Here is a 25935-nt window from a genome sequence, read left to right as displayed (position 1 = left end):
GCTATTGTCCACCTAGCTCTTGGATCTCATCCGCATCCAACAACCCCAAGGCCTGCCTTCGGGTAGGGGCATTGGGATCGAAGAATGGCTTCTCTGCGAGCGCCGTGACCCGAGTACCATGTCTAGGCTCCGAACCTTCGTAGTCCCAGCTAGCATTGTGAATCGTAATTCTGCTGCGGGTTAGTGTCCCAACTCCGAGAAAACTTGTGACCAGATCAATACTACTGACCTGTTGTCCCACAAAGCACTCGTCCGAGGAGTCCATCTGAAGCGAACCTGGATGTCAACATTCTTCTCATATACATCATACAGATACCCCAGAATCACATCGCTCTCGGCTTTGTCTAGTCCTACAATCCGATCGGTCATCGCCCTGTTCACCCAGAGCGCCTTCCATCCCGTTGCGGGGTGGACACGGACAATTGGATGCTCCCGCTCGATGTATTTGGGGCCCACCTCAGGATTCTTGCGGTCTAGATAGGGGTGGGAGGAACGGTAGATGGCTGTTCGTCCGTCGATGATTTTACGGAACTCAGGAGACAGCTTTTCGTATGCCGCGTACCCGCTGGCCCACAGGGTGTCACCGCCGATCGTGGGGACCGCATCGTTATGAAGATGTGTTACCCCTGCTGGTTGACGTTCATGGACTAGATCAGTATGCCAGCGAGACGCGCCCCCAGGACGACGGTAACTGGCGGTTTGTTCGGTTGCTTGGAGGGCAGGCCACAAGACCGAGACACCCGGGAGACCGGGCACTTGAGGTACTTGGGGCTACGGTGGCATTATGAGACTAAGTGCGAAAGGACGACGCGCAGAGGGCGTATAACTTACGTGGACTTCAATCTCCCCGAAATGTTCGCCAAGGGCCTTCTGTTGTTGAGGAGAGATATCTTGATCCCGAAAGAAGACCACGCTTCGTTCCGCGATCAAAAGACCCAGCTCATCTCTCTGTTGATCAGTCAAATCCTTCAGCTGCAACCCCACAATTTCAGTTCCAATATGTCTAGTCAAGTGAATGACTTCTTTTGCCGCGGACAGCAAGGCCTTTTTCTCGGGATCGGCACGGGTGCCGGGGTCTACATGGGCACGATCATAGTTTCTGATCCTATAAACATCATCCGCGTAGAGGGGTCGGGAGGGCCGATATGGATAGCCATTGGAGAGATCAATGCCGGCTCTTTCAAGCCGTTCGCGACTCGCTGCTGGAAGGGTGAGAGTGTCCTTCCGGGGCTCGGCGACGTCCACAATCCGCGGATCGATAGGAGCAGGTGCCATTATGCAATCACAGTATAAGCTTTTTCTTTACAGTTCTAATAATTCCGGGCGATTTCCTACAAGAAGCGCAGTGACTTATTATACTTATTCTATGCGAGACTTGATTGATAATGCTGATTGAGTCGATCGCGGAGAAGCGATCACATCATCACCATCGAGCATTACGCCTTCCACATCTCACTCGTCATATATCTGGAGGATCCTGAACACATTCCCACTATTGCAACCCCTCATACATCCACAAATCCCCTCATCAGAGAGGCATCTTATCTTTACCCAATCTCGACCTCGAGGTCAGTCCGTTAACCGGAGACTCTCCGATCTCATCATACAAGGATACGATGGCGACTCGAATTGTCTGATTTCCAATCCGTCAACGCTGCAATTGATAGCATATTGGTCCACTTTTTTTTCCAAATCATTCTTTTTGACGGCACACCATCCGACTGATTTGGGTTTCAACGACGCGTTAGCTATAGTGGTGTGTTGCTTACTTCCGCGGCTTGTGCCATTACACCACTTGAGCCCGACATAACGTGAGTTGTGAGGACACAAAATTATTCTAGTATCTTTGCCCACAATCGAAATCATAAAAGTGCCCTATTCCACGGAAGATCATCGATATACTACTTGAACCAATACATAACAGCAATCAAGATGACTCGCACCCAGGTCCACAAAGTGGCTGTTATTGGCGCCGGGATCAGTGGTGTCGTCTCTGCGGGTCACCTCCTTGCTGCAGGGTTTGATGTGACAGTTTTCGAAAGAAACCAAGCCGCAGGAGGAGTCTGGTATGTGCCGTGAGGTCTTTGCCTATGGGCTTCGATGTTCATGTGATACAGGCTGTACGATGAACGACGACCGCTAGAGCCACAGTATCCTGCGATAAGGCCTTCGGAAACAGATCAACCGGCGAAATATCGACAAGAGAGGGAGAAGTTCCTTCTCGAGCATGCACCCCCTGGGTAAGCGAGTCCGTTGCATTCTTGACTGGTGGTTACTCACATCATGTAGCCCCTGCTACGACGGGTTGAGGAATAACGTCCCCACACCTCTGATACGAGTACAACTCAATTCATGGCCAGAAGGAACCCCAGACTTCGTCAATCACAATGTAATCAAAGACTACATTCAAGATACGTCTAGGAAAGCGAACGTGCACGATGTCACGATCTATGGGGCACGAGTAAAAGATCTTCACAAGCAAGGGGAAAAATGGGAGGTTGTCTGGTCAACTATTCATGTCAATTATCAATCCGACACCGTGGAAGAGGTAGAAGAGGTCTCTGTAAGCGACACGACTTCCAAATCTAGTGATAGGTCCCGATTTAACGTGAAATGCTCACAGACCTTTGATGCGGTCATTGTTGCCTCTGGACATTACCATGCGCCTCGTATCCCAGATATTCCGGGTTTGTCGGAAGCGAAGAGTAAATGGGGATCTCGGATAATGCACTCAAAGGCGTATAGAAAGCCTGATGGGTTCGAGAGCAAGGTAAGAGTGTCCCTAACTGAGATACTATTGGGGATTAACGAGCGTTAGAATGTTCTTCTCATCGGCGGCGGAGTTTCATCCACTGATATTGCCAAGGAAATCGGCCCCGTCGCCAACACAGTTTACCAGAGCACGCGAAATGGCGAATTCGATCTTTCTCCCGATATGCTCCCGGAGAATGGAGTGAGAATCGGTGAGATATCCCACTTTGAAAATCAAACTGATACGAATGTGAGCTCCGACGAGCCTTTGCCTCTCATAGTCCACCTAAAGTCAGGTCAGAAGCTGTGTGGGATCGATAGGATCATTATTTGCACTGGTTACCATATCACGCTTCCTTTCCTGCGAAATTACCACAATGATGAACTGGCCTCTGAACATGCTGATGAGAAAATCCTCGTCACCGATGGGACTCAGGTGCATAACTTGCACAAAGACATATTCTACATTCCGGACCCAACCCTCGCATTTATTGGGGTTCCTTACTATACCGCTACATTTACATTGTTCGAATTCCAGGCAATTGTCGCGACGCAAGTGTTCTCTGGAATCGCCAAGTTACCGTCTCAAGACGCCATGAGATCAGAGTACTTGGAAAAGGTCAAGGCAATTGGTAGTGGAAAGAAGTTCCACTCGCTGAAAGACAAGGAAGAGTTCTACGTGAATGATCTTTTGCAATGGGTAAATGATGACCGGGCTACACAAGAGCTTGGCCCTCTTGAGGGCCATACCCCCAAGTGGCTAGAGGCCAAGGAGTTACATAGACAAAGAATCGCAACCAACTTCCAGCAAAGTGGTCGCAGGGACAGCGGTATCGGCGCGCTGCCGGTGTTGGCCGTGTGTAGTTAAGCTGGGTCTTCCTTTAGCAGGAGATTATCTAGAGCTAAGCTGCATATCTGATGCCCTTCCGCTTCAAGCTTTCGTAGTTTTCCCGTAGTGGTCCATGCCTGGGCACATCATCCACTATCTCGATGACGAGCTTCGCGCCAACGACGAATCTTTAGCACCGGTTACGCCACAGCTTCCTTGTAAATCATCTCTGATATATACGTAGATATTACCTTGATTGGCTGGGAATTTCTTCATAAGAACTAGTAAAAACTAACACTATCTTTCCCCCGCACCAAGGCCCATATCTCTGTGTTATAATTCGACATGGCCATGCTAAATGCCGACGCAGCAATTGCGCCAACACCGCTATTATGAGGAATCCATCCTCCCAGCTAGCGGTCAGCGTCCGTAAATTTGGCTCACGGGCCCTTTGTCTATGCTTTTGCAGAGAAATAACAAGCATCATGTGAGTGATAGACCTGAAATCTCAGCATAAATATACGCATATGATACTTACGAAAAGCCGTGCATTTGCCTTGCGATACCAGCACGACAATTGCTGCTAGACGCTTGTCAGGCCCAACGAGAGTTTGCCTACTCATATTCTAAGCCCAAATGGCTCCGTCATCGGTCGTGGCTGAGGAGCGAGCCGTCACTGCCACCGGCGATATCGTCCAGAAGACCCCGAAACGGAGATGGGTGAGCTACATCTGGGATACATTCGATAAATCGCCCGAGGAGCGCAGGTTACTGTTCAAGCTTGATTTGGCGATTCTGACATTCGCGTCTCTCGGTGAGTGTCCTGTATCATGTTTACCAGGGGTGGAAAGTGCTGAGGCAGGATAGGATATTTTATTAAATATCTGGATCAAATTAATATCAACAATGCCTTCGTCTCTGGAATGTGAGTATCTCATGACGAGGATTAGAACTACACGTTAACGAAGACAAACAGGAAAGAAGATCTCGGCATGTATGGCAACCAGCTCAATTATATGCAAACGTGCTGGACCGTCGGCTATGTTATCGGAGAGATTCCTAGTAATGTGCTGCTTACTCGTATCAGACCGCGATACTGGATTCCGGCTATGGAGGTTCTCGGTACCAAATGTTTTCTAGGCCATGGACTTTTACTAATCTGGCATAGTTACTATGGACGATACTGACTTTTTCATCGTCCCGATGCAATACCGCTACCCAGTTTTATGTCCTACGATTCTTTATCGGTATGGAGCAATGCAAAGTTCACAATCGCCAGTTGCTAACCAACAAAGGTCTCGCGGAAAGTACCTTCTACCCCGGAATGCAATATATTATTGGTTCTTGGTATCGAAAGGATGAACTCGCTAAGCGATCATGCATTTTCCATACTAGTAGTGGAATTGCCAGTATGTTTTCCGGATACCTGATGGCTGCTGTGTATAAGCTCGAAGGCCGTGGGGGATTTAGAGGGTGGCAATGGTATGATTCCCTGTCCACGATTCGAGAAGGTCCAATGGCATTCATTGATGAGGTCTAGGCTGTTTATCGTCGATGGAATTATTTCTCTTCCGATTGCGTTAAGTGGGTTTCTTATCCTGCCTGATGTGCCCGAGATTTCGAATCCGTGGTATCTGAGTAAAGAGGTAACTTGACATGTAGTCTTCTATGGTATGTAGATGCTGACGAAACGAATAGGAAGTTGCACTTTCGCAAAAGCGAATGCAGCTCGAAGGCCGGAAGAACCGAGAACCGTATACAAAATCTAAGCTGAAGAAGATCTTTACATCTTGGCATGTATATCTCCTCACCGTGTTGTACATGTAAGCTTATGTCCCACCAACATATTGACTTTCCGTTAAACTAACCGAAAAAAAAGAACATTCAATAACGGAGGCGCCGGATCCCAGCCTGTATTCCAACAGTAAGAATCAGCCCTAAATAGCCCATTCACAGATAATAACCAAGGTACTTCAGATGGCTCAAGGCCTCGACAAACCCTAAATACTCTGTCGGCCAAATCAACGCCTACCCAACAACTACAAGTGCTGTCCAAGTGGTGACCACACTAGCCTACGCCTGTACGTACTCCTCCTTCACAATATTAACTACACTATCTAAGAGAAGCAGGGTCCTCAGACACATTTCTTAACGGCAAACGCTGGCCCCCCATCATCTTCGGCGCTGTAAGTCCCACCACCGCTACTCCAACCAAACCCAGCCCAATCTGACTAGTAACCCCAGATAATAAACATAATCTGCTACGTCTCCCTCGCAGTCTGGGATATCCCTACCGGCTGGAAATGGACCTGTTTCATTCTTGCTGGCGCAGGCTACGGCCTAAGTGGACTTTGCATGGCGTATGTTTCCTCCCTTCCTCCCGTATTTTCTCCAGGCTACCATCTAACAAAATATAATAAGATGGGCCCACGAAATTTGTTCAGAAGACAATGAAGAGCGATCCCTCGTTATAGGAAGCATGAATGAAATGGCCTACGTCTTTCAGGCCTGGTTGCCCCAGGTCGTGTGGCAGCAGATAGATGCGCCGCAGTATCGGAAGGGGTATATTGCTGTTACGATTTTGTCGGTTATTTTGATTGGGACGACGGTTGTGATCCGGGAGTTGGATTTGAGGGAGCAGGTGGCCAAGTGAGTTTTCCCCCTTTTAGATTTGTTTTGTCTTGTATAGTATTTTGGGTTGGGTGCTGATTGCTTGGGTTAGGGCTAAGAGACGTCAGGTGGAGAGTGAGGAGAGTATTGTGGAGGTTGAGGGAGGGGAGTCGGGGCAGGAGGGGCCAGGGAAGGTTTGATTTTTATGATGTGGGTTTCTTTGGCCCTACATCTAGTGGTTGGTTTGTTGATTGTTGAAAAGTATACTTAGTTATGACATGGAATGTAAGAGGATTGAGTCGGTCCGGTGGACTAGAGATGATAGACTTCGGGACGGTTGATATCTCGGAAGTTATGACCTGATTAAAAACGGCGTTATATTATTCTCTGTCTTACATATATTGCCCTGAAGCATCCCAATGAAAGCTCACTAGATATCTCCAATCTACAGCACCATATTCCACTTCACCCTCTTCTCCTTCATCATGGCCAAAACCCCAACAGGCAAAAACCGCTTATCAACAAGATTCAAACCCCCAAACCGCTGCAGCAAATCATCCGCATACAGCTGCAAAATCCACATCTCCTCAGGGCTCTGATTAGAAAGCCGGAACTGGCGCCGCACCGAATCCAGCGCATCGCGGCACTCCCGCGTCTGCTGGATCCTCTTGGTATTAGGAACTAGCATTAAATCCTTGTATAGAACGCGAAGGCTGTTGCTTTTTGATTCGCGGTATCGAGTATACTCCTCGAAAGACATGAATGTGTTCATGTCTGCATCGGTGATAACCAAAGGTTCTCCAGAATTTGGCCCCGGGTTGACCGTTTCAGCGCGGCGCCGGCGTAATTTCTCGGACAATTCGTCGAAGCTTTTCTTTGCAAAGTTGTAGCTCTCTTGTTCAGATTTGGAAAACCGATCGACACGCTCTATGGGTGATAGTTCTACGGAATCTCGCATGAGTAGAACGGACAGGAAGGGGTTGCGTAGGCCTAATCCGCCGAGCTCGGCGGGGAGGAAGAAGAATGCGTCGGGAATGTCAGAAAATCCGAATCGGGACTGTATATTTCTTCGCAGATGCTCAGTTACTGTGTTCCCACTGTGTGCGGTGTTGCTATTGAACAGAGTATCCTGCATCTTCTCGTAGGTGGAGAGGATGGCATCGATGTGTGCGCGTCCGAAGCAGTGCGCCGGCTGGCCAAATGTAATCTTGAAGAAGCGTCCGATACAGCTGTTCCACGTCCGGACCCAGGAGATAACACTTTCACAACGACTGAGCTGGCTTTGGAGTTGCGCAACATGAGCGTCTACCTGTGACTGGTCGATCTCCCAAGTTTCCGTTTCGGCATTCAGTCTCAAGAATCCAAACATGACTGGTCCGGCGGGGAGGCGAGCTGAGATATCTGGATCTAGAGAATCTGCTAAATACACCGATCCTGTTTTACTCCGCTTGAATTCCAGCCCGGTAACTTTGGCGTAATCTTGCATGACTTCCCATGCCTTTGCACATCGGTTGGGTTCACCGCAAACCCACATATCGTCGTGGATACGGTACAACAGCAAGCCGGTCTCTCGGTTTACTGCCAGGTCCATGGGAAACAGAACCAGTTCCCCAGTCAGCTTCTCCATTGCGTGCGAGATCGGAACCCCTCGCTTTCGAATACGGGTGCCAATCTCAATCCGCCCATCGGCGGAGTCATCCATGTTCAATGGTGCCTCAAGATATTTCCGAAAGAAGGCGAGCCATTTATCTGGGAAGCCGAAGAACTTCATGACGGCAAGTATGGTGCTGTGCGGCAGTGCGGTGGCATACCACTGCATGTCCGACTGAATAACGGCTGCTCGACCATAGATTTGCCGATGTATCAGTACTTGGGATGCGACCTTCCGCAGCAGTTGCTGTTTAATGTTCGATGGTCCGTCAACACCTCTGTCTGCGCCATTCTCGTTGTTCTCATCATCGTACAGCATCCCCCGTTCAGCCAGGTCTGACTCTGACAACGGCATATGTAACAGGAAATCCGTTTCCAGATAACCATTCTTGCGGTGCTCCTCAATACTGGAGACGTTTTTGTCCCCTGTCGTGTAAAACTTTCGGCGCAGGCTATCTCGTTCCGTCATCCGTGGACTCGGATGCCAATTCCACGCTGACTTTTCCTTAATGAACTTTTTCAGGATGCCCTTCAGCGTACCGCAGAGCCGAACAGCAATATACTGCGTAAAGAGAGTCTGGAGGACATCTTCATCGACCCAGATCCGATACTTTCCATTTAATTGCTGGCGAGGCAAAACCGGGATACCCTCTTCCGCATGCCAATGCCAATTACTAAGATCCGCGTATCGCATATTCAAGACATCCGCCACTTCGATAAGCGATAAGGGCGACCTTATTCTCAAGGAAATATTTTAGGATATCTTGCTTTTCCTCGCTGAGAAGGTCCTCCGTCAAGAGCCCACGGATGCAAGCCTGGAGTGATTTATCATCGAAAGGGTCCTTCTTCTGCCAGAAGTCTGAGCATGAACTAGATACCCGGTCTCGGAGCTTGTCCAAAGCCAAATTGCTCTCTTCATCGGGGAAGAGCCTGTCTAGAAATGCGTGGATTTCCTCTTCCTCGGTCTCCAATGGCTCAAAGACCACCCTTTCAAACTGGTCGCATAGTTGCTGTAATCGTTGCCTCTGTCGTTCCTCGACTATCAGATAATCTTCTTCCTCGGTGGTCTTATCCGGCACTGAAGGCGAGATCATCCACTCCGTAAGAAGCCGGGAATACAGATCCGCGATGTCCAATTTCAAACTGTGGGCATCTAGGGTGGCGATCAGATGGTCCCGGAACGATTCAAGCTTTGCCTGTGGAATGGAGGAGTCGTAGCGCGCCTGGTCTAGCCATCGCTCGATGTTGGAAGACTTGGAATCCCGGGCGCTGTCGGGGCGGAGTTCCTTCACGCCCTGTAGGATACATGCGACACTGTCGCGAAGGTCTGTGTGCTGAGTCGCTGCGGTGAGGATGTTGGCTTTCTCGGACTTGTATACTATCTGTTGCTTTGCTAGTTCGCGGATTTTGCTCTGGGTTAGTGATTGGAGGGTTTTAGAGAACATCGGAGTTGTAGTTTCCATTGTAAAGCCAAGGAATAAAGGGAGGGAGGGAGAGAGAGAGCACGTATAAAGTCGATATTTGGCAATCCAGTGTTAAACAGGAGCCGACCAGTCAGATCTTTGATCTCTGTTCTCAGGGTTACTTTTATACACCGTGTGCACCCTTAGGCAGAAATGGTTGCCTGACAGCAAGGCTCTACAAAGGATCCATCAAACCTCACCTGTCAGCCTTGCCGTTCCACAACGGCCCTGTCTTTTCTCGTCGTTATATTCAATAGCTAGAGGGTAGTTTCATGTCTAACAGTTCGCAAATTTTCAATAACCTTGGGCATGGAATTAATGTATCGCATATTCGTCAGGTTGAAACTATCCGAAGGCTCCACTCTACTACGCCTATATGACGAACCTAACACAGACATTTGCGTGGAAGGTAGATAATGAAAGGGGTGGACTTTGTCTAGACATAGTGCCCTCAATTCCCGCATTCCCTCACACAGCCCATATATGCTTACGTTAATCGTCCCTCGACCAGTTGTTGTAGTAAGCCTTGAGTAGCTCAGGTATGGGCCGGAGTTGAGTAATGTCTGGATTATCGGCCATCGCTCGACGGAGGTTCTCCGTACCATAAGCGGCCATGTAGTCCCAATCATCCCACCAGATTTTGTGCCCAGAGAGTCTCTCTGCCAAAACTGGCGCAGACACTCTGATTTGTGAATCTCCTTTCTTGGTGTACTGTTGAATCCACTCCGCAGTAGAGATAGACTTAAGAGGAGAAGCACAATAACTGCTTAGCATATCGAAGACCTCCCCAAATGTCACCGTATTCTCCTGATCCGGTTGAGTGATGTTGAAAGCATGACCGAGGCTAGTGCTACTTAACGAGATTCGAGATATCGCTAAACAAGCAAAGTCTACCGGGACAAAATGGAACCGGTGGTGTGGTGGACGCGGATAACAACCGAGCCGAATGGAATTTGTCATGAGCCGATTAATCATGTCTTCCCTCTTACACATACCTGTGCGGCTGTCGCCAGTTACAACTGATGGCCTGTAAATGGCGATAGGGAATCCGTTCTCAATCGCATCCCAGACAATACTTTCAGCGACGAACTTGCTCTGCGTATAGCCAATACTCTGTGAGAAATTCTGAGACTCCGGAAGAGGTCTTATATCCTCTGGGACGGGACCAACGAGGCCTTTGGTGATGCCGCAAGCGGAGATACTGGAACAGTAATGTACCGGCTTCAGTCGCCCCGTGTTGGCAAAGCGAAGCAGTTCGAGTAACCCAAGAACATTGGTGTCCCTGTGGACGGCATATGGCAGGGTATAATTGACATAGCCAACAAAATGAAATACCACGCTCGACCACTGCGCCAGGTGATTGAAGGTTTCTTGTCGTAAACCAAGGTTCTTCTTGGTCACATCACCAGGGATCGCAATAACCTTGGATCTAAGATCAATGGGAAGCCCATATTTCGATAAGGTTCGCTTGATCCGGGTTATGCCCATGTCAGACGTATTTGCCCGAATTAAGCACGCAATGTCCTTGACCTGTGGTAGAGCGATAAGTTCCGACAGCAAGAAGGCGCCGAGGAATCCAGTTGCGCCCGTAAAGAAGACATGTCCCTCAGTCTCAGAGACCCAATCTGGTATGGAGCTAGAAATCGGCCGCATTGCCTTGCCAAGATTTAAGTCATCAAGATATGTTGGATCTTCGTCGAGCGCTTCCGAGCTATCTTCTTCTTGCTGTTCCTGGTGCATGTGCTTCTCACGCAGCTTCTGGACGGCGATCTTACTCAGCCCACCGACAGTCCCGCTGTTAGAAACCTCTACGAGTGTAATCTCGATACTGGCGTGGCGGCGGAACCAAGTGCGAATCTCGAATGTCATCAAAGAATCGATCTCGATGTTGGACAATTCATCCTGCGTCATATCTTCCGGTCGCGATGTGTAGGAGGCAATCAACTTGCCGAGCTCCACAACAAGCTTTTCTTCGGTCTCCGGTTGATCTAGCAATGCAGGATTGTTCCTGATAGCTTCCATATGCTCCCTAAGCTCATCCGCCTTCGTGCCCTCTGCTGGCCGTTCCATGGTAGAGATTATGTTGTTCCATACACTGAAGCGTGCTTCCTTTGTCCATTGCGCAGTGATTGCCGCGGAAGATAAAGACGTTGTAGTCCCGAGCCCAAGCGCAAACTGGTTTGGACAATGGAAGTGTTGCGATAATACTGCAATTTCTACTGCTCGAAGGAATTGCCCTTCATCTAACACCCGTAAAGAATTGGAGCGAGCTACCTCAAATACCGATGTATATGAAGCCTCTGCCACATAACCAATATCCCCCATAAGGCCGAGGTCAATGGCATGGGCCGGTAAACTCAAGGATTGGCGATATTTAACAAACGCATCCAAAAACGCATTTGCGGCGCCGTAGTTAGCTTGACCAGGCCAACCCAGCAAACCTACCATGGAACTAATAAGGATGAAGAAACCTAGTGAGTGATCTTTCAGAACATGGTGAAGGTTCCATGTTCCTTTGACCTTGGGGAACAAGGCTGTAACCCATTCTTCATGCGCCATATTGTGTAGATTTTGATCCTGGGTTTCGGAGGTCGTCAGCAAATCTAAACCCAAAGCAGTCTGTTTCAAATACCTTTAAGACCATTGACAGGTGGATGACACCTGAAATTGGCGTTTTCGCTGCGGAAACAGCGCGACGGACATCATCAATATCGGCTACATTCCCTGCAACAGCGACGATGTCGCAGCCTTGACATTCTAAGGTCTTGATGAACGACAGGTTCTCAGAGGAATTTGTACCAGAGCGTGAGAGGAAAACAAGATGCCGAGCTCCCTTTTCAACCATCCATGTCGCGACGGCACGGCCCAGGCCTCCAAGGCCACCCACCAGGAGGTAGGATGCGTCCGCGGGGAAGTATGCCGCCATTTCATGTACGCGAGCAACGGGTAGAGCTGATGGCGAGTCTGGCATTTTGACGACGATTTTCCCCATGTGTTGACCGCTTTGCATGAACCGGAAGGCCTTTTCCACGTTGACAGCATCAAATACAGTCACCGGATTAATAGGCCCGGCCTTACCGTCCTGGAAGTAACCCATGAGTAGTGAAAACATTTCGTGGAGAATCTCCGGCCTATCATCAAGAATCTGGAGAAGGTCTACCCCGACGAAGGATCGATTATCGGCAAACAAGTCCATCTCCAAATGACCGTGACCCAGAAAGTCTCTCTTCCCCAACTCCAACATTTTTCCAAACTTCGCAACGCATTTCCAAGATGCATGCAATAGCTCTCCCGAGAGAGAATTGAGGACTATATCGACACCCCTATTATCGGTTTTGTTCAGAACTCCCTCAAGGAAGGACGAACTTCGGGAGTCAAATATGTGGTCAGCTGGGATTTTGAAATTTTGTATGAGATGTTGGGCTTTATCTTTGCTTCCAACCGTCGCGTAAATCTCGGCTCCGATTAGTCGGCATATCTGTATCGCAGCCAGCCCTACCCCACCACACGCAGAATGTATCAAAACCGATTGACCCAGCTTCAGGTCGCCCACGTATATAAGGGAATATACTACAGTAGCATAAATACAGATTATTGCTGCAGCATCTTCGAGGGAAATGTTTTCTGGAATTGGAAGACATCGGTTTGCTCGCACGACTTTCCGAGTGCACATCAACCCGGGCTGGCAGACCATGACCCTATCACCGACTGAAAACTGGCAGGCAGCAGAACCAACTCGATGGACAATCCCACTTGCTTCCAAGCCGAGTTGGCTCATATCTCCCATGAATCCCATTAAAATCATGAGGTCCTATATCTATTAGCATGTGATCCGTAAAAATGCATCGCAACAAAGGGTATTCACTCTAAAGTTGAGACCAGTATATTTTATATCAACTTCAATATCCTCTGTATCCAGTTCATCCGACGCTAGCTCTGCACAAGTCCATCTGAGTGAATCGAGCATTGAGAACGCCTCGATATCCAGGATTTTTGGCACTTCGCTTTCAGATGCCTCAACTTGTGCCTCAAATGAGCTCCAGTGAAACCGGGGAACATATATCTTTCCCTCTTTAAGAGCAAATTCGTACTCTCGTGCGGCACCGGACTCCTTCTGCTGGGAAAGAAGCCATTCTAGCACTTGAATGATGGGCTGTATGGCCAGCCTATTGATTTCGTCGATCTCTAAGGTGGCAAAATTAGGTGCGATCTCGTGTCGAATAGTTCGAGCTACTCCTAACACTAGCGCGTACCTAGGGTCATCGCACTCTATTTGAACAGACCGCGTGACCCACAGCAGATGACTCTCGGCCAGACTAGAGGCATAGAGTTGGAAGCTCTCAAAGTCCACCGGCGTGAGCTCATGGAAAAAAGGGCCTTCAAGGTCAATCAATGAGATTATGTTCGCTCCAGGCAAAGGCGCTTTCTTGATCGTGCACCAGTTAACTGAGTACCCCGCCATTGAAAGCTCCGTTGCGAGATCCCGTGCCCAGTCTTTAATCACGGTGTGATAGAGAAGCCAAACATCTCCCCGGTGGGGAGACTTGGCGGATGGGACTCTTGACAAAATGTGGGCATTGTGTTGATAGGGCGGTTCACCATCATACCTAAAGGTCTCCACACCAGTGAATCCGGCATCCACAAGCTCATCGTGCCACTTGTCAACAGGAATATAAGGCCGCTCATTTCGGCCTTCGCCCTCTCCGAGCCACCAACCTGGTAACACGCCCATGAGATAGTCAATTATTGGGATGTCGCAGCACAGTTCAATCAATAGCAGACGGCCACCTGGGGCCAGCAGCCTACGTATATTGCGTAGCGTGTCGGAGATCCTCGGAGTAGCATGGACAACATTGGATGCGATAATTAGATCAAAGCTTTCTGATTCAAACCCTTGCTCAAGTGGGTCACGACTAATATCGAGAGTAGTGTATTCTATGGCAGGATAGGTCTTGAATCTTTCCTTTGCTTCTAGAAGAAATCCTGGTGATATATCGGTAAATGTGTAAGTGGAGTATAGTCTATTGCCGTTTTCCAATGTGAGACCCTTGAGGGCAATCAGAGTGTCTCCACCAGTACCGCCACCCACCTCTAGCACCCGAAGTTGGGGATTCGAATGTCCAACCAGGAATGCAAACTCATACCAGCTAGAAAATAGGGCTGACCGCTCGTAGAAGGTCCTCAGTGCACCGTCCTCGATAAGAAGATCAATGGGTTCAAGCTGGCCCTCAAGGAGTTTATGGATGGAACCAAGGATCCTCTTGCAGATGCGGTAAAACGGGAAAGCCATATCATCTGCCGGTAGGCATTCTAACTTCGCAAAGGCTGCATCACGCTCTGTTGGACTCAAGGTACAGAGATCTCTCTGCTCTGGCATAAGCATGGGCACATTATCACGCAAGTATTCATAGCGAGATACTACCCAAGAATGCCACTTTTTCAAGTGCTCCGGAGTGGGTTCTAACAGTCTCGTTTGATGGTAAGTTTCCACAACAAAGAGACTCACTAGCCGAACGATCCTACGGTGGCCGTCTAAGTTGGTTGGTGGCATTGGAGGGATTTGCTCCCCAATAGGAACAAAGTCGACGTGAGGACTCCAATGGATTGTCGCGACTATGGGAAGTTTTGGCTTACTTATGTCAGGGTCGTGAATGCTGAAAAACAGACCGTTGTGGAGGGAAAGTACCACGCGGCCGTCCGAGACAAGCATCGCATTTCCAGACATGGTACCTCCCGAGGTGCCACAGGAGACATCAAGTGACATTTTCCCTCTTCCAGTGCTAATATAGAGCTCCCCAATGGCCATCGGGATCGCCAAACGGGTCATCCGGCGAGGAATACCATGAGTCGCCGCGACACTGAGCAATTGCAGGCTTTCGTCTATGATAATCGGATGCAGTGAGTAGTGGCTTGCATATAAAGTCTCATCGTCGCGCAAGGTCGCAGCGGCTTGATGGCTTGAGGGACTAGCTGAAATTTGCTCTAGCCCTCTAAACTGGGGACCGTACTCTAACCCACGCTTTTCTAGGGCACTGTACCATTTTTCGGGTCTAACCAACCTGGGATATGGATTGGCTGCCTTCGGTTCAATATTCCTATCAGACCCGGGCCTCACTTGACCAACGCAGTGCTTTTTCCACGTGTTCTTCTGGTAAGCAGAGATTGTAAAGTCATACCATACCGAGTCAATGTTATCGGCAAGCTTTGTTGGCCTGAGGGTCGTAATAAGCTCCGTTGCACTGGAAGACTCTAGAGTTAGGGCAGTTCGCATGAACATGTTCCTCACTGAATAATCTGTAGAGCCTGTTATTTGCCGAATCGCTTCTCCCACTATCGCAACGTAGCCCGCACAGGGGAAGACTATGTCTCTACTTATCCTATGGTCAGTAAGCCACGGAACCTGATCTAGCTGCAGAATATTTCGCCATGTCGGCTCAACACTGGTAGATTCAAGCACCCTAGATCCCAGCAGCTCATGGTGAGGCTCTTGACGTAACCTCCAATGATTTGCCAGACGTGACTCATTCCAATACCTCTCTCCATGCTTCCATGAATAATTTGGCAAGTCACTGAGGGTCACACCACTAGGGATGATGGTGGAAAGACTAAGGGGAGTACCGTGAGCGTACAACTGACCAGCCGTGGCCAGCAGGCACTCACACTGCCCAGTTTCTCTGCGCAACGTAGGAACATAAAATGTTGTTTTATCCAGGCTGGAGTTTGTTTTTATTATTTGCCTTAAAGGACCGCCTAAGGAAGAATGGGGGCCAATCTCCAAAAACAGTTTGGCCGGTCCGTTGTCAGAGAGGATCTCCTGTACTGCTGTCCTAAACATAACGGGAGATATCAAGTTTTCGGACCAGTACGCGGTATCTAATTGCCGGGGCTCGACGATCGGTGCCGACACTACACTCGAATAGAGGGGCACCATGGTATCGTTATGACGCATATGTGGCGCTATGAGTGTCTCGTATGTCTCTTTCGACTCCAGCATATGGTGAGAGTGATAGGCAACATCTACTGCAAGACGCCTGTAGAAAACATCCTTGTCGTCATGATGAATCTGATTGAGAATGTTGTTTAAGATATCCTTATCCCCGGAGAGTGTGACGCTGGATGGACTATTTTCACAGGCGATAGTCACGCCTTCTTGCAAGTATGCCCGGGCAGTCTCCGGGCTAAGACCAACAGCAGCCATTGCACCGCTACGACTGGCAGACAATGGCTTGATTGCTTGACCGCGGAAATAGGACAGGAGAATTGCTAGGCGAGCGGAGATAGCCCCAGAGGCATATGCTGCCGCTATCTCGCCACTCGAATGGCCTACCACCGCCGATGGGATGACACCCCAGTCTCGTAACAGGTTGACGAGAGCAACCTGGATCGCTGTGCAGAGGGGTTGAGCAAATTCAACACTTCCGACACGACTGCTCCCCTCAGGTTTAGAAAGCTCCTCTAGATTTTGGTAAGTTAGAAAAGCAGTAACATAAAAATCACAGCCATAGCCTACCTTCAATGCTCCATGTAGGCCCTTCTTTGAGATCTGTCAAGATCCTATCCATCTGGTGTATGTCATCGCGAAATTTGGGGAATTTAAGCATAAGCTCCTTTCCCATGGTCGGCCATTGGGATCCTTGGCCGTTGAAAACAAATACCGTACATGGTGCCGCCGCTTGTGCTTTCTCAAATGTTGGGGGAGATCCATCTTTATCAGTGACCGCAAACGCTCTATAAGGCAGATGATCTCGTCTTCGCGCAAGGGTGAAAGCTAAATCATACAATGATGGTGCGGTATCTTTGATATAGGTAGTGATTCTTTGTATTTGCCCATCTAACGAGTGCTTATCCTTTGCCGAGAGAACCAAAAGATGGTAATCCGGCTCAGATGTTGGTGGCCGTGGTTCTTTACTCGTGTTCCTCAGTACGGAAGATGCGGATTCTAATATAACCTAATACAACTTAGTAAGCCGAGAAGCAGTCAGAAATGAGTGGGCGTACATGAGCATTAGTTCCCCCAATACCAAAAGAGTTGACACTAATTCTTTTTTCCCTATCAACCGGCCACGGTGTGGGCTCTACGGGGACCTGTAGCTTTGCGCTCTCAAACGGGACTATAGGTTGGTGAATCAATTAGAGCCTTGTCTGAAAGTCCGACGGGAGGTAATGCCTACTCTTCGGGCTTGGAGTTTGGAAGTGCACGTTGGGAGGAATGGTGTTGTTCTCCAGAGCCAAAACACACTTGATAATACTCGTGATTCCAGATGCGCCTTCCGAATGACCGACATTGGCCTTAACCTATTTAGAGTTAGCAACCACCTGATATAAATCGTTTGTCTTCCATTTAGACGAAATGATACAATCCATAGTAGTACTACTTACTGCGCCAATATATATTCCCTTCTCACCGAAGACGTTTGCCACACCCGTCGTTTCTGCCGTATCTCCAGCTATCGTACCGGTTCCATGACATTCAAAGAAGGCCGTTTTCAGCACCTCGTCACCTTCGATTCGAGCTTTTTTATACGCTCGTCTAATCAACCGCTCTTGCGCTTCGGAGCCAGGTGTAGTAATACTTGGAGTTTTGCCATCGCAGTTGACAGTTGTTGACCGGATAATTGCCCGTATTGGATCCCTGTCTCTTAGTGCATCGTCCAACGGCTTAACAAACAATGCATTGATCGCTTCGCCTCTCCCATAACCATCGGCTGCAGCGTCAAATGTCCTACAAAGTCCGCTGGAGGAGATAACCAAATTCTCCGACATCGTGGCCGTCATGGTCGGGCTCATGATCAGGTTTGTCCCCGCCACAATTGCTGAAGAGCACTCCCCTGTGTATATCGCCTGACACGCCTCGTGCAAACCAACCATGGATGACGAGCAACCGGTTCGGACGGTGACACTCGGTCCTCTTAGATCGTATTCATATGAGACCCGGTTTGACAGGGCAAAGTCGCCAGCACCAATGACCCGATATCTGTCATTCTGCTGCGTGTCCTTGCTCAGAAGATCTAACCAGTCCTCCCCGAAGACGCCAACGAAGCAGCCAATATTTGTACCCTGCCAGTTTGTCTGCCCAGCATTTTCCATGCATTCCCAGACTACCTCCAATAGGAGTCGCTGTTGGGGATCAAGCTTCTCTGCTTCGAGCTTATTTATACCGAAGAATCCGACATCTAGTTGGGCAATATCGTCCTCTAAGAAGTAGCCATGTTTTGTTCGGACGGCGCCTTCCCGGGACTCGTCATAAAATGCGTCAACGTTGTACCGCGTCTCAGGTACTCTACATAGTCCATCACGCTTGTTGACAAGGAAATCCCATAACTCTCTCCCGCTACTTACTCCGCCAGGGAGCCTCATCCCCATCCCCACAATAGCGACGGGAAAAGGAACCGGATCTTCCCTGACATTGTCGGCAACGTACTCTGACACTTTGTCCCTATTCAACCAGACTGGAGTCGGCGTGCGGTTTGAGTCGGGCTCTTTAGCTTTTGCGGCTGCTGGAAATGCTACATTGTTACAGCATTGTTCCATAGTTGCAGACATTTCCAGACAAACAACGCCGACTCTTTTTGGGATAGTTGTACCAACGATTGCTGAATTGGGACAACTGTGAAGGGGGGAACATGATATGGCAAGACTGGTATACAATCAATTATAATACCTCATAGGTACTTTATACTGGGCAAACAATCGTTCCCGATACTACTCCTTTTTTTCACCCCACCACGTCGTACATATTGACAGAAATGCGGTATATTCTGCGGTCGTATACGTTCCCTTTTATTGTGGTTGGCTCTCAGCGGCTATTCCGCCTGGCCTTTCGAGCCCTAGCCTTGTTATACTTATGTTGCGGCCCGCAAACATCCTATTTTATTACCTAGCTTCAGATCTTTACCCTTGTTGATATGTATTCGCTTATTGTCTGCCGTGGTACAAGCGTGTTCAATAGCGAGGCGTCCAGTTTGTTTACAGAATGGACTACTGCAAGAGCCTCTTGAAATAACTCTGGTACATACGGCCCATATTCTTCAGCCATCAACTGGACGTCACCCAATATCATGTCCCTGGGTATCGCCACTATCAATTCTACTTGACTAGGTCAGTGGGGAGATTACCACAGTCCTGAAAATTCTATAATCAAGTCGATGCTACCTACCTCTTACAAAATACCGGAGATTACCGAGAGTCCCTATATTGCTTCGCTAGAGGAGTCTGGCCATAAGAGCGAGGGCATACTTTGTTGGTCTGTGAAATGGATTCCCTGGGCTAGACCTAAGTGCCCGATGGAGCATTCCAGACCGACCTGTCTTTCCTCTAGTTATCGGGCTTTTACGTGATGACTACTACCACGGAACATTTTTGTCTACACTCACGGTTATTTTGTATCGGCAATATGTGCCTTCGTGGTAGCATAAACACAAGTGCTACGTTCCACAAGAAGGCCCTATTTACGGAGGCACAAACGGAGTAAAATCGGCAACATTTGAGATCGAGCTATGAATTAATCGAGGTGATCACACATCCTTGTCACTTGCATCACTAGACAAGGGTATGTTGTGTTTTTATGCTCGAACAGATTCTTTGCCTAGCGTCCGTGCGGCAGTCGCGCTCTCAGACGGTCTGAGCCTGGCCTACGCTGTTATTGTCCCTTTCTTTCCCACTGATGATTCAAAAATGGGTATTTCTGTAAACTGCGTGATATTTCACTCGGCCAACCTCTTTCTGAATTATGCTGTTGACAGACGAATGGCGCTTCATTTCCCCCTTGCCGTTGCTCATGGCGAACTTTCATTGCACTATGGAATTGGCCTCAATCTTTCTCAGGAGTCTAACTTGCGTTTCGACCAAGGTACATAATTGTTGTGCTACACTTCAGCCTTGCAAGGGCCTACGGATCATGTTAATATTATGCTCTCATTTCTATATATGTACATGTTTTAGATGCGACGAGACCGACCCGGCCCACAGAAGTTGCGAGAGCTGAGTCGTGCGGTAGTGGACTACGTGCGGACTCACAAGGTGGATGATTTCTGTACTAACGAGGGCCTGGATATCTTTTTGGAGGCCTCCTCCTCTGGTAGATTACCGATCCCAGATCAAGTTCTCCTCGCCCGAATTTTCACGTACCTATACGATCGCGATGGCTACTGCTCCTTCTTCAGGTGTGGTGGCTCGTTTGCTACAATTGTCAATGATGACTCCCCTTAAAGACGTAAAATCTGGATACTGTCATGTACCATATTCCTTTTGTTCCCTGAACAAGACGGACTTGCATGTAGCAGCTTGCCCGAGGTTCACGAAGCAGCTATATTGGATCTTTATTTTAAGCTTACCACGATCCACCATGAAATCAACATTACAGTCAGTCCCGACAGATATACAGGCATGACGACGGACGACGAATCATGCCGCGTTTAGACCAGCTGAAAGAGGTATGTATAACATATCCCATGTTCCGATATCGAAAGATTTGGTTAATTCAGGCCTAGGAAAATCCTCGCATGTTTCTGATTGTCGCAAATAGCGAACTACAGGATGCTCATCCATCCCTAATGGAGTGTCTCACTGTGACCGTTTTCTATGCTCTTCAAACCTAATCGGACCCCAATTCTTTAGGCCCTCGGAGGCACCACACTACGGTGTAAGTTTTAGCCGGACTTAATATCAGGTAGTACGTATGGAGATACTAACATAATATCTTATTTATAGACTACCTACACCAAGATCCTTATCTATTATACTATCTCGGTAGCTATGGCAATTAGCCCTCGGGTATACTTATTGTGGGAGAATGGGCGGCGGGATAAGCAATAGGGGGTGTATATTGATCCGGAAGAAATTCGTGAAGTTGACTTGCATATAGACGAGGGCTTGGAAGGAGACCATGAGATAGAAATGCAGAGTCGGAGCTTTAGATACGTTTTATAGTCCTTTGCTCGAGAGACAACGTGGGTACGGACAACAATCACGAGAAAAGAGGTGTTTGGTATAGACGACGTGTGGAAAATTGCTATTAGTAACAAGGCTACCAGACTGGGGCGACAATGTAGTTGTGCATGTCACCAACAAGCTATCTACCTCTGTCAAGAATGGCACAAGCATCCACTTCCACGGTATCCGCCAGAACTACACGAACCCATCGAATGGTGTTGTCTCCATCACGCAGTGCCCGACAGCTCAGAAAAGCACCATCACGTACAAGTGGAGAGTGATTCAGTACTGCTCAACCTGGTATCATTCTCGCATTGGCCTCCAGGCCTGGCGGGGTGTGTTCGGTACCATCAAGATCAATGGCCCTGCTAGTGCCAATTATAATGAAGACAAAGGCTTCGTTGTGCTCAATGACTGGGATATCATTACAGTGGACGAGCTATTTGATAGCGCACAAACCAGAGGGCCGCCCGCACTGGACAATGGCTTGATCAACAAAATGAATGTTCCCGGGACCGTTGGCTATGCCAACCAGACGGGCAGTAGATGGAATACCCCTTTCACAGAAGGGACTTCCTATCGATTCCGCCTGGTCAATGCAGCCATCGACACACATTTTAAGTTCATGATCGATAACCATACTATGACGGTTATCGCCAGCGACCTTGTCCCCATAGAGCCGTACAATACTACTGTGCTCGACATCGCAATGGGTATGCCCACTTCATCAATGACAGTCTCAGGGAAACACTATTCCAAATATAGGACAACCCTACGACATCATTGTTCGCGCTGACAAGGCTTCTGTCGCCAAGGACTTCTGGCTCCGCGCCATCCCTCAGGAAGCCTGCTCCGAGAACCAGAGCGTCAACAGCATCAAAAGAATCGTGTACTACGGCCCTTCTCCGTCAAGGCCGACCACCAGCCCATACTCCTACACCGACGCATGCAATGATGAAGACATGTCCAATCTTGTCCCGATCGTCAACCCCTACACAATCACTTCCAACCTACTCTACAACAAGCCTGAGCCCGTGAGCCTGGGCACAAACACCCAAAGCCTCTTCCGCTGGAATTGGAACAGCACTCCATGCACGTCACCTGGGAAGACCCGACCTTGCTAGAAATATACCGGAACCACACCTCCTTCACCAACACAAGTGGTGTGGTCCAGCTGCCTCGCACAGACGAATGGGCCTTCGTCATCATCGAGGCCACCCTCTCTGTCCCCCACCCCATCCATCTCCACGGACACGACTTCGTCGTCCTTTCGCAGGGAAGCGGGACCTACACCGCAGGCGATATCACGACCATCAACCCTCCTCGACGCGATACCGCCAAGCTCTCGGCAAATGGGCACTTGGTCATCGGGTTCGTAACTGATAAACCCGGGGTGTGGTTGATGCACTGTCATAGCGGTTGGCATACGGAGGAAGGCTTTGCCATGCAGGTCGTAGAACAGTACTCGTAGATTCGGGACTTGACTGATTATGATTCGTTCAATTCGAACTGTGAGAGCTGGGAGACTTATCAGAGTGGAAAGACCTTTGCTATTGAGGATGATTTGGGGGTTTGGGTTGTACTCTTGTCGTTCATTCTTTTGTCGGTCTTCGTGGAATGCTGGATAGGGTTAATTTCCTCTCTACTGGCGTACCTGTTCATGTAATACTTTGCCGACTTCCTGCTTAACCCAACTGTCTTAGGAGAGACGTGCGCGTGAAGTAGGTAGTATTGATGGTAGAAGCAGGTCACTTAAACTGTGTATTGAGCATCAAGTATAAGCTGGTAGGATAATCTGTCATACCACAGCAACACTCGCGTTCAAAGGTTCTCCACGTTTATGTCCCAAAATATAGAATAATCCAAGTACAACAGTTGCCGATCGGGTCTTGGCAGGGACTTAATAGGTTGGGTGTAATCTGGCACACTGGTTTCTTTTTTTGAAGGATGTTACGCAACCCAAGAGCGAATGCGATCGCTAGTTACTTGGAAGTTGGGGTAAAGTCTCCTGTAAACTTCCAACTGCAGACGACTTGTAATATCAAGAGCTAAGTGCAAAAAAAAATAGCGCAAGGAATGGCGCTGTTCAGTATGCCTTGTATATAGTAGTGTTCTACGTATGGCTCGCTCAATTCGTTTCCGTGTTGGGCGATCAGATTTCCATAAATCGTTGATGTAGTTGTCATCTGCAACCAGCCCAGTGTTGGGAATGTGATATTGATATGCCAGGGAGGTAAACATACATATTTTTGGCCACAGTCCACGGTCGTAGTCCATTGTCATCCTGGCATATAGGGTCATGATTTGGAGGAGACCCGATTCGAATGCAGAGTGGCCACTGGCTTCCTCGATAAACCATTCTCGAAGGAGGTCAAGCCGCACACACTCTACCTTTTGTAAAGGGGGATGATACCAAGATTCATTGAGCTTGCGGTACCAGTCGCGGGCCAACACCTTCTGTAATCTTTTCGTTCGAGTTAGTGTGATTGTTGATCCGGTTGCCCACGTTTAAAATCTCGCGGCAGATGGTTTGCGAGCTATAGATGACGGCCGTGAATTCTTTAGAATATGTTTCGATTCGAAGGCTCTTCACATTCAGTAGAGAACAGAAAGGAAGCATAATGGCATCTTTGTCAATTATCTCGGGCGAATTTCCGTTGCGTCCCTCCGTATCCCACCATTTCACCTCACCGATCTTCCCAAGTCGAATGATCAACTGCTTGGTAATGCCCCAACCCTTCGTAAGTCCCACGAGGTCGACAAGTCTCTTCCAAACGCAGAAGTCCCCCTTCCGCCCAGGATCAGGCAAAATAAATCTGCACAGTGAGCATGTCTATCATAGAGATGCGTAGACGATCAAATCCACGATCCGAGGCATTTTGCAAGCCACTTAGCACCCACATAGCCTCTGCCTGGATTGACGATACCCAGTGGTGTAAGAGAAGACCATCCAATTTTTCTGAGGCGAATCCATATCCAGTGGGTCGTAATGGTGCGATGCGCACAGTTGCAGGTGGCACCTCTTGTAGATAACTCTTTTACTTCTTCACAGATATACCAACTATTGCGTAGGATACGCATGTCTGTTTTTGGATGTTTCGGAGATATGAGGTCGTCGTAGTTTGTATCAGTACTTACATGGGCGAAGCATTCCCAAATCCTCTCCCATACCTCGTATGGTAGGCGTGAGAACACGGCCAGGGCTGATGCGTGAGCCATCGGTTATGTAGGCAGTTTGACTCAATGTGTTGCCTGTTCTCCACAACAGGGAAGCTGTCCTGTTCCAATGTAACAGGGTCATTCACCGCTGCAGTAGTACATGGCGTGTCCCTGATATAGCCGAAATAGTACTTGGATTGATGGTCAGCAACGGCCAGGGCCGGTGTCGGGCCATATGTCTGGCTTATCAGGGTTATCGATTACCTTGTCCCAGCGCCAGAGATACAGGGATATCAGTGTAATGATGCCAAGCACAGGACCCTGAATTACTTACTACATTACTCTCTGAATATCAAACCAATCAAAATAGCCATACTGACTATTATATTCTGTAACAGAACGAAAACGAGGCATACTAGGCAGATATAATCAAGCTGAAACCTAGAGACTAAAACTTGACAGCACGGGTATAAGCAGATGTCTGCTGAACTCCCTTGACCGCAGAACTCCAATAGTGTTCAAATTGACCCAGCAGGTCTGGTGCACTCCCAGAAAGAAAGCTTCTACTATAATGATAGCTCTCCTCCCATGTAGATTCAGGCGGGAAACTCTGATGATACTCCTCATAGAGACCACGCTCCTATATAAATATAGGAATTAGATATAACTTGAAATCAAATATGTAATATCCTCCTCAGCTGTTGACCAGCAGGGACTGACCTTGAGTATTGCTATCCACTGATAATATGGCCGGCATTTCTCCGCCCACTCCTTGCTTTGAAGCCGGCGTAGTTCCTTGTCCGAGATCTGAAACTCCTCAGGGACAGGCCCCAGCCGATCACGTATCTCATCTAATGTGGCATTGGCCCCTGGCACTCGGAAGTCTTTCTCCCACGGGTCAGTAGGCCATCGGTGTCCCTTGCTGCTTTCCGGATGCTTGTTCTCTGTATCACGGGTATCAGGAGCGGACACGGGGGGGATTCTATCTCCATTCTGAGCCTTGGAAGCCATCTTCGGATACTGCTTTGGTTGAAAGATAAACCGACTGTAGAATGAATGATACAGAAACCAATCTTGGATTGTTGGAGCAGATTACTTAGGCAGCAGGAATACTAGAAAGAAACTATAAACAGTTTGTTAAGGGTAATGCGTACCCCGCTTTTAATATCACTAATAATCTGTCAGGCTATGAAATCGCGGTTAATAAAACCCTGACGTAGTTTACCAGAGTTTCATATCAGGCTAACCCAAAATACCGACCTATAAAAGCCAAGTGACAAACCAACAAACATTTAATTATTGATAAAGTCGCATCCTCCGTCCACTGCCCGGGTATCTGTGATTCAAAGAGATTAGAGCCCTATAGCGCCTTAGAAGGAAATAGATACGCTTACTACAGGAGTAAAAAGTGATTCTAATATAATCCTAATATGATACTAATATAGAGAGAGAGATATCTAGTCAATCTCAATAGCCAATGGAATTATGATTATCCAATATTTACAAAGAGTATATGTTTCTAGATAGAAAGGAGGGATGTTG

At 48.4% G+C, this 25935-nt stretch overlaps 7 protein-coding genes across 7 annotated transcripts; 2 read left to right on the top strand and 5 right to left on the bottom strand.

The window, feature by feature from the left end:
* Position 1: 1 nt before the first annotated feature.
* BDW43DRAFT_319075 (TauD/TfdA dioxygenase family protein) lies at positions 2 to 1275 on the bottom strand (the record flags this gene model as incomplete). The annotated part of the gene is made up of 3 exons (XM_032048828.1): positions 2 to 170; positions 230 to 771; positions 832 to 1275. The coding sequence occupies 3 exons, from the start codon at positions 1273 to 1275 to the stop codon at positions 2 to 4; spliced, it is 1155 nt and encodes a 384-aa protein (XP_031900826.1).
* A 341-nt stretch (positions 1276 to 1616) lies between these two features.
* Positions 1617 to 6233, top strand: BDW43DRAFT_299927 (putative FAD dependent oxidoreductase; the record flags this gene model as incomplete). Its single annotated transcript, XM_032044814.1, has 17 exons — positions 1617 to 1631; positions 1948 to 2066; positions 2118 to 2240; positions 2290 to 2563; positions 2624 to 2770; positions 2819 to 3563; positions 4212 to 4394; positions 4448 to 4505; positions 4557 to 4695; positions 4803 to 5062; positions 5121 to 5226; positions 5279 to 5403; positions 5460 to 5504; positions 5558 to 5661; positions 5711 to 5766; positions 5825 to 5940; positions 6002 to 6233. 17 exons carry the CDS (start codon positions 1617 to 1619, stop codon positions 6231 to 6233), a joined length of 2847 nt encoding a protein of 948 aa, XP_031900825.1.
* A 402-nt stretch (positions 6234 to 6635) lies between these two features.
* BDW43DRAFT_310661 (uncharacterized protein) lies at positions 6636 to 9303 on the bottom strand (the record flags this gene model as incomplete). Its single annotated transcript, XM_032047004.1, has 2 exons — positions 6636 to 8491; positions 8553 to 9303. 2 exons carry the CDS (start codon positions 9301 to 9303, stop codon positions 6636 to 6638), a joined length of 2607 nt encoding a protein of 868 aa, XP_031900824.1.
* Positions 9304 to 9795: 492 nt separating this feature from the next.
* Positions 9796 to 18846, bottom strand: BDW43DRAFT_310660 (uncharacterized protein; the record flags this gene model as incomplete). The annotated part of the gene is made up of 7 exons (XM_032047003.1): positions 9796 to 11880; positions 11936 to 13114; positions 13169 to 16758; positions 16814 to 17252; positions 17302 to 17414; positions 17475 to 17598; positions 17683 to 18846. The coding sequence occupies 7 exons, from the start codon at positions 18844 to 18846 to the stop codon at positions 9796 to 9798; spliced, it is 8694 nt and encodes a 2897-aa protein (XP_031900823.1).
* Positions 18847 to 20244: 1398 nt separating this feature from the next.
* Positions 20245 to 22705, top strand: BDW43DRAFT_310659 (multicopper oxidase; the record flags this gene model as incomplete). The annotated part of the gene is made up of 4 exons (XM_032047002.1): positions 20245 to 20380; positions 21336 to 21947; positions 22000 to 22268; positions 22319 to 22705. The coding sequence occupies 4 exons, from the start codon at positions 20245 to 20247 to the stop codon at positions 22703 to 22705; spliced, it is 1404 nt and encodes a 467-aa protein (XP_031900822.1).
* Positions 22706 to 23653: 948 nt separating this feature from the next.
* Positions 23654 to 24453, bottom strand: BDW43DRAFT_310658 (uncharacterized protein; the record flags this gene model as incomplete). Its single annotated transcript, XM_032047001.1, has 2 exons — positions 23654 to 24050; positions 24101 to 24453. 2 exons carry the CDS (start codon positions 24451 to 24453, stop codon positions 23654 to 23656), a joined length of 750 nt encoding a protein of 249 aa, XP_031900821.1.
* A 237-nt stretch (positions 24454 to 24690) lies between these two features.
* Positions 24691 to 25506, bottom strand: BDW43DRAFT_274763 (uncharacterized protein). The gene is made up of 2 exons (XM_032041770.1): positions 25114 to 25506; positions 24691 to 25033 (listed from the first exon to the last, which is right to left on the bottom strand). The coding sequence occupies exons 1-2, from the start codon at positions 25402 to 25404 to the stop codon at positions 24842 to 24844; spliced, it is 483 nt and encodes a 160-aa protein (XP_031900820.1). The 5' UTR covers positions 25405 to 25506; the 3' UTR covers positions 24691 to 24841.
* Positions 25507 to 25935: the final 429 nt, after the last annotated feature.

This window comes from Aspergillus alliaceus, assembly GCF_009176365.1.
Source record: "Aspergillus alliaceus strain CBS 536.65 unplaced genomic scaffold BDW43scaffold_19, whole genome shotgun sequence".
NCBI lineage: Eukaryota > Fungi > Ascomycota > Eurotiomycetes > Eurotiales > Aspergillaceae > Aspergillus > Aspergillus alliaceus.
This window is presented reverse-complemented; position numbering and strand designations above follow the sequence as displayed.

Excerpts from the sequence above, each read along its gene's own strand:
- BDW43DRAFT_274763 (XM_032041770.1), bottom strand. The coding sequence starts at position 25,404 with ATGGCTTCCAAGGCTCAGAATGGAGATAGAATCCCCCCCGTGTCCGCT. Across the intron at positions 25,034-25,113 it reads AGTGGATAGCAATACTCAAG|GAGCGTGGTCTCTATGAGGA; the intron begins GTCAGTCCCTGC and ends ATATTTATATAG.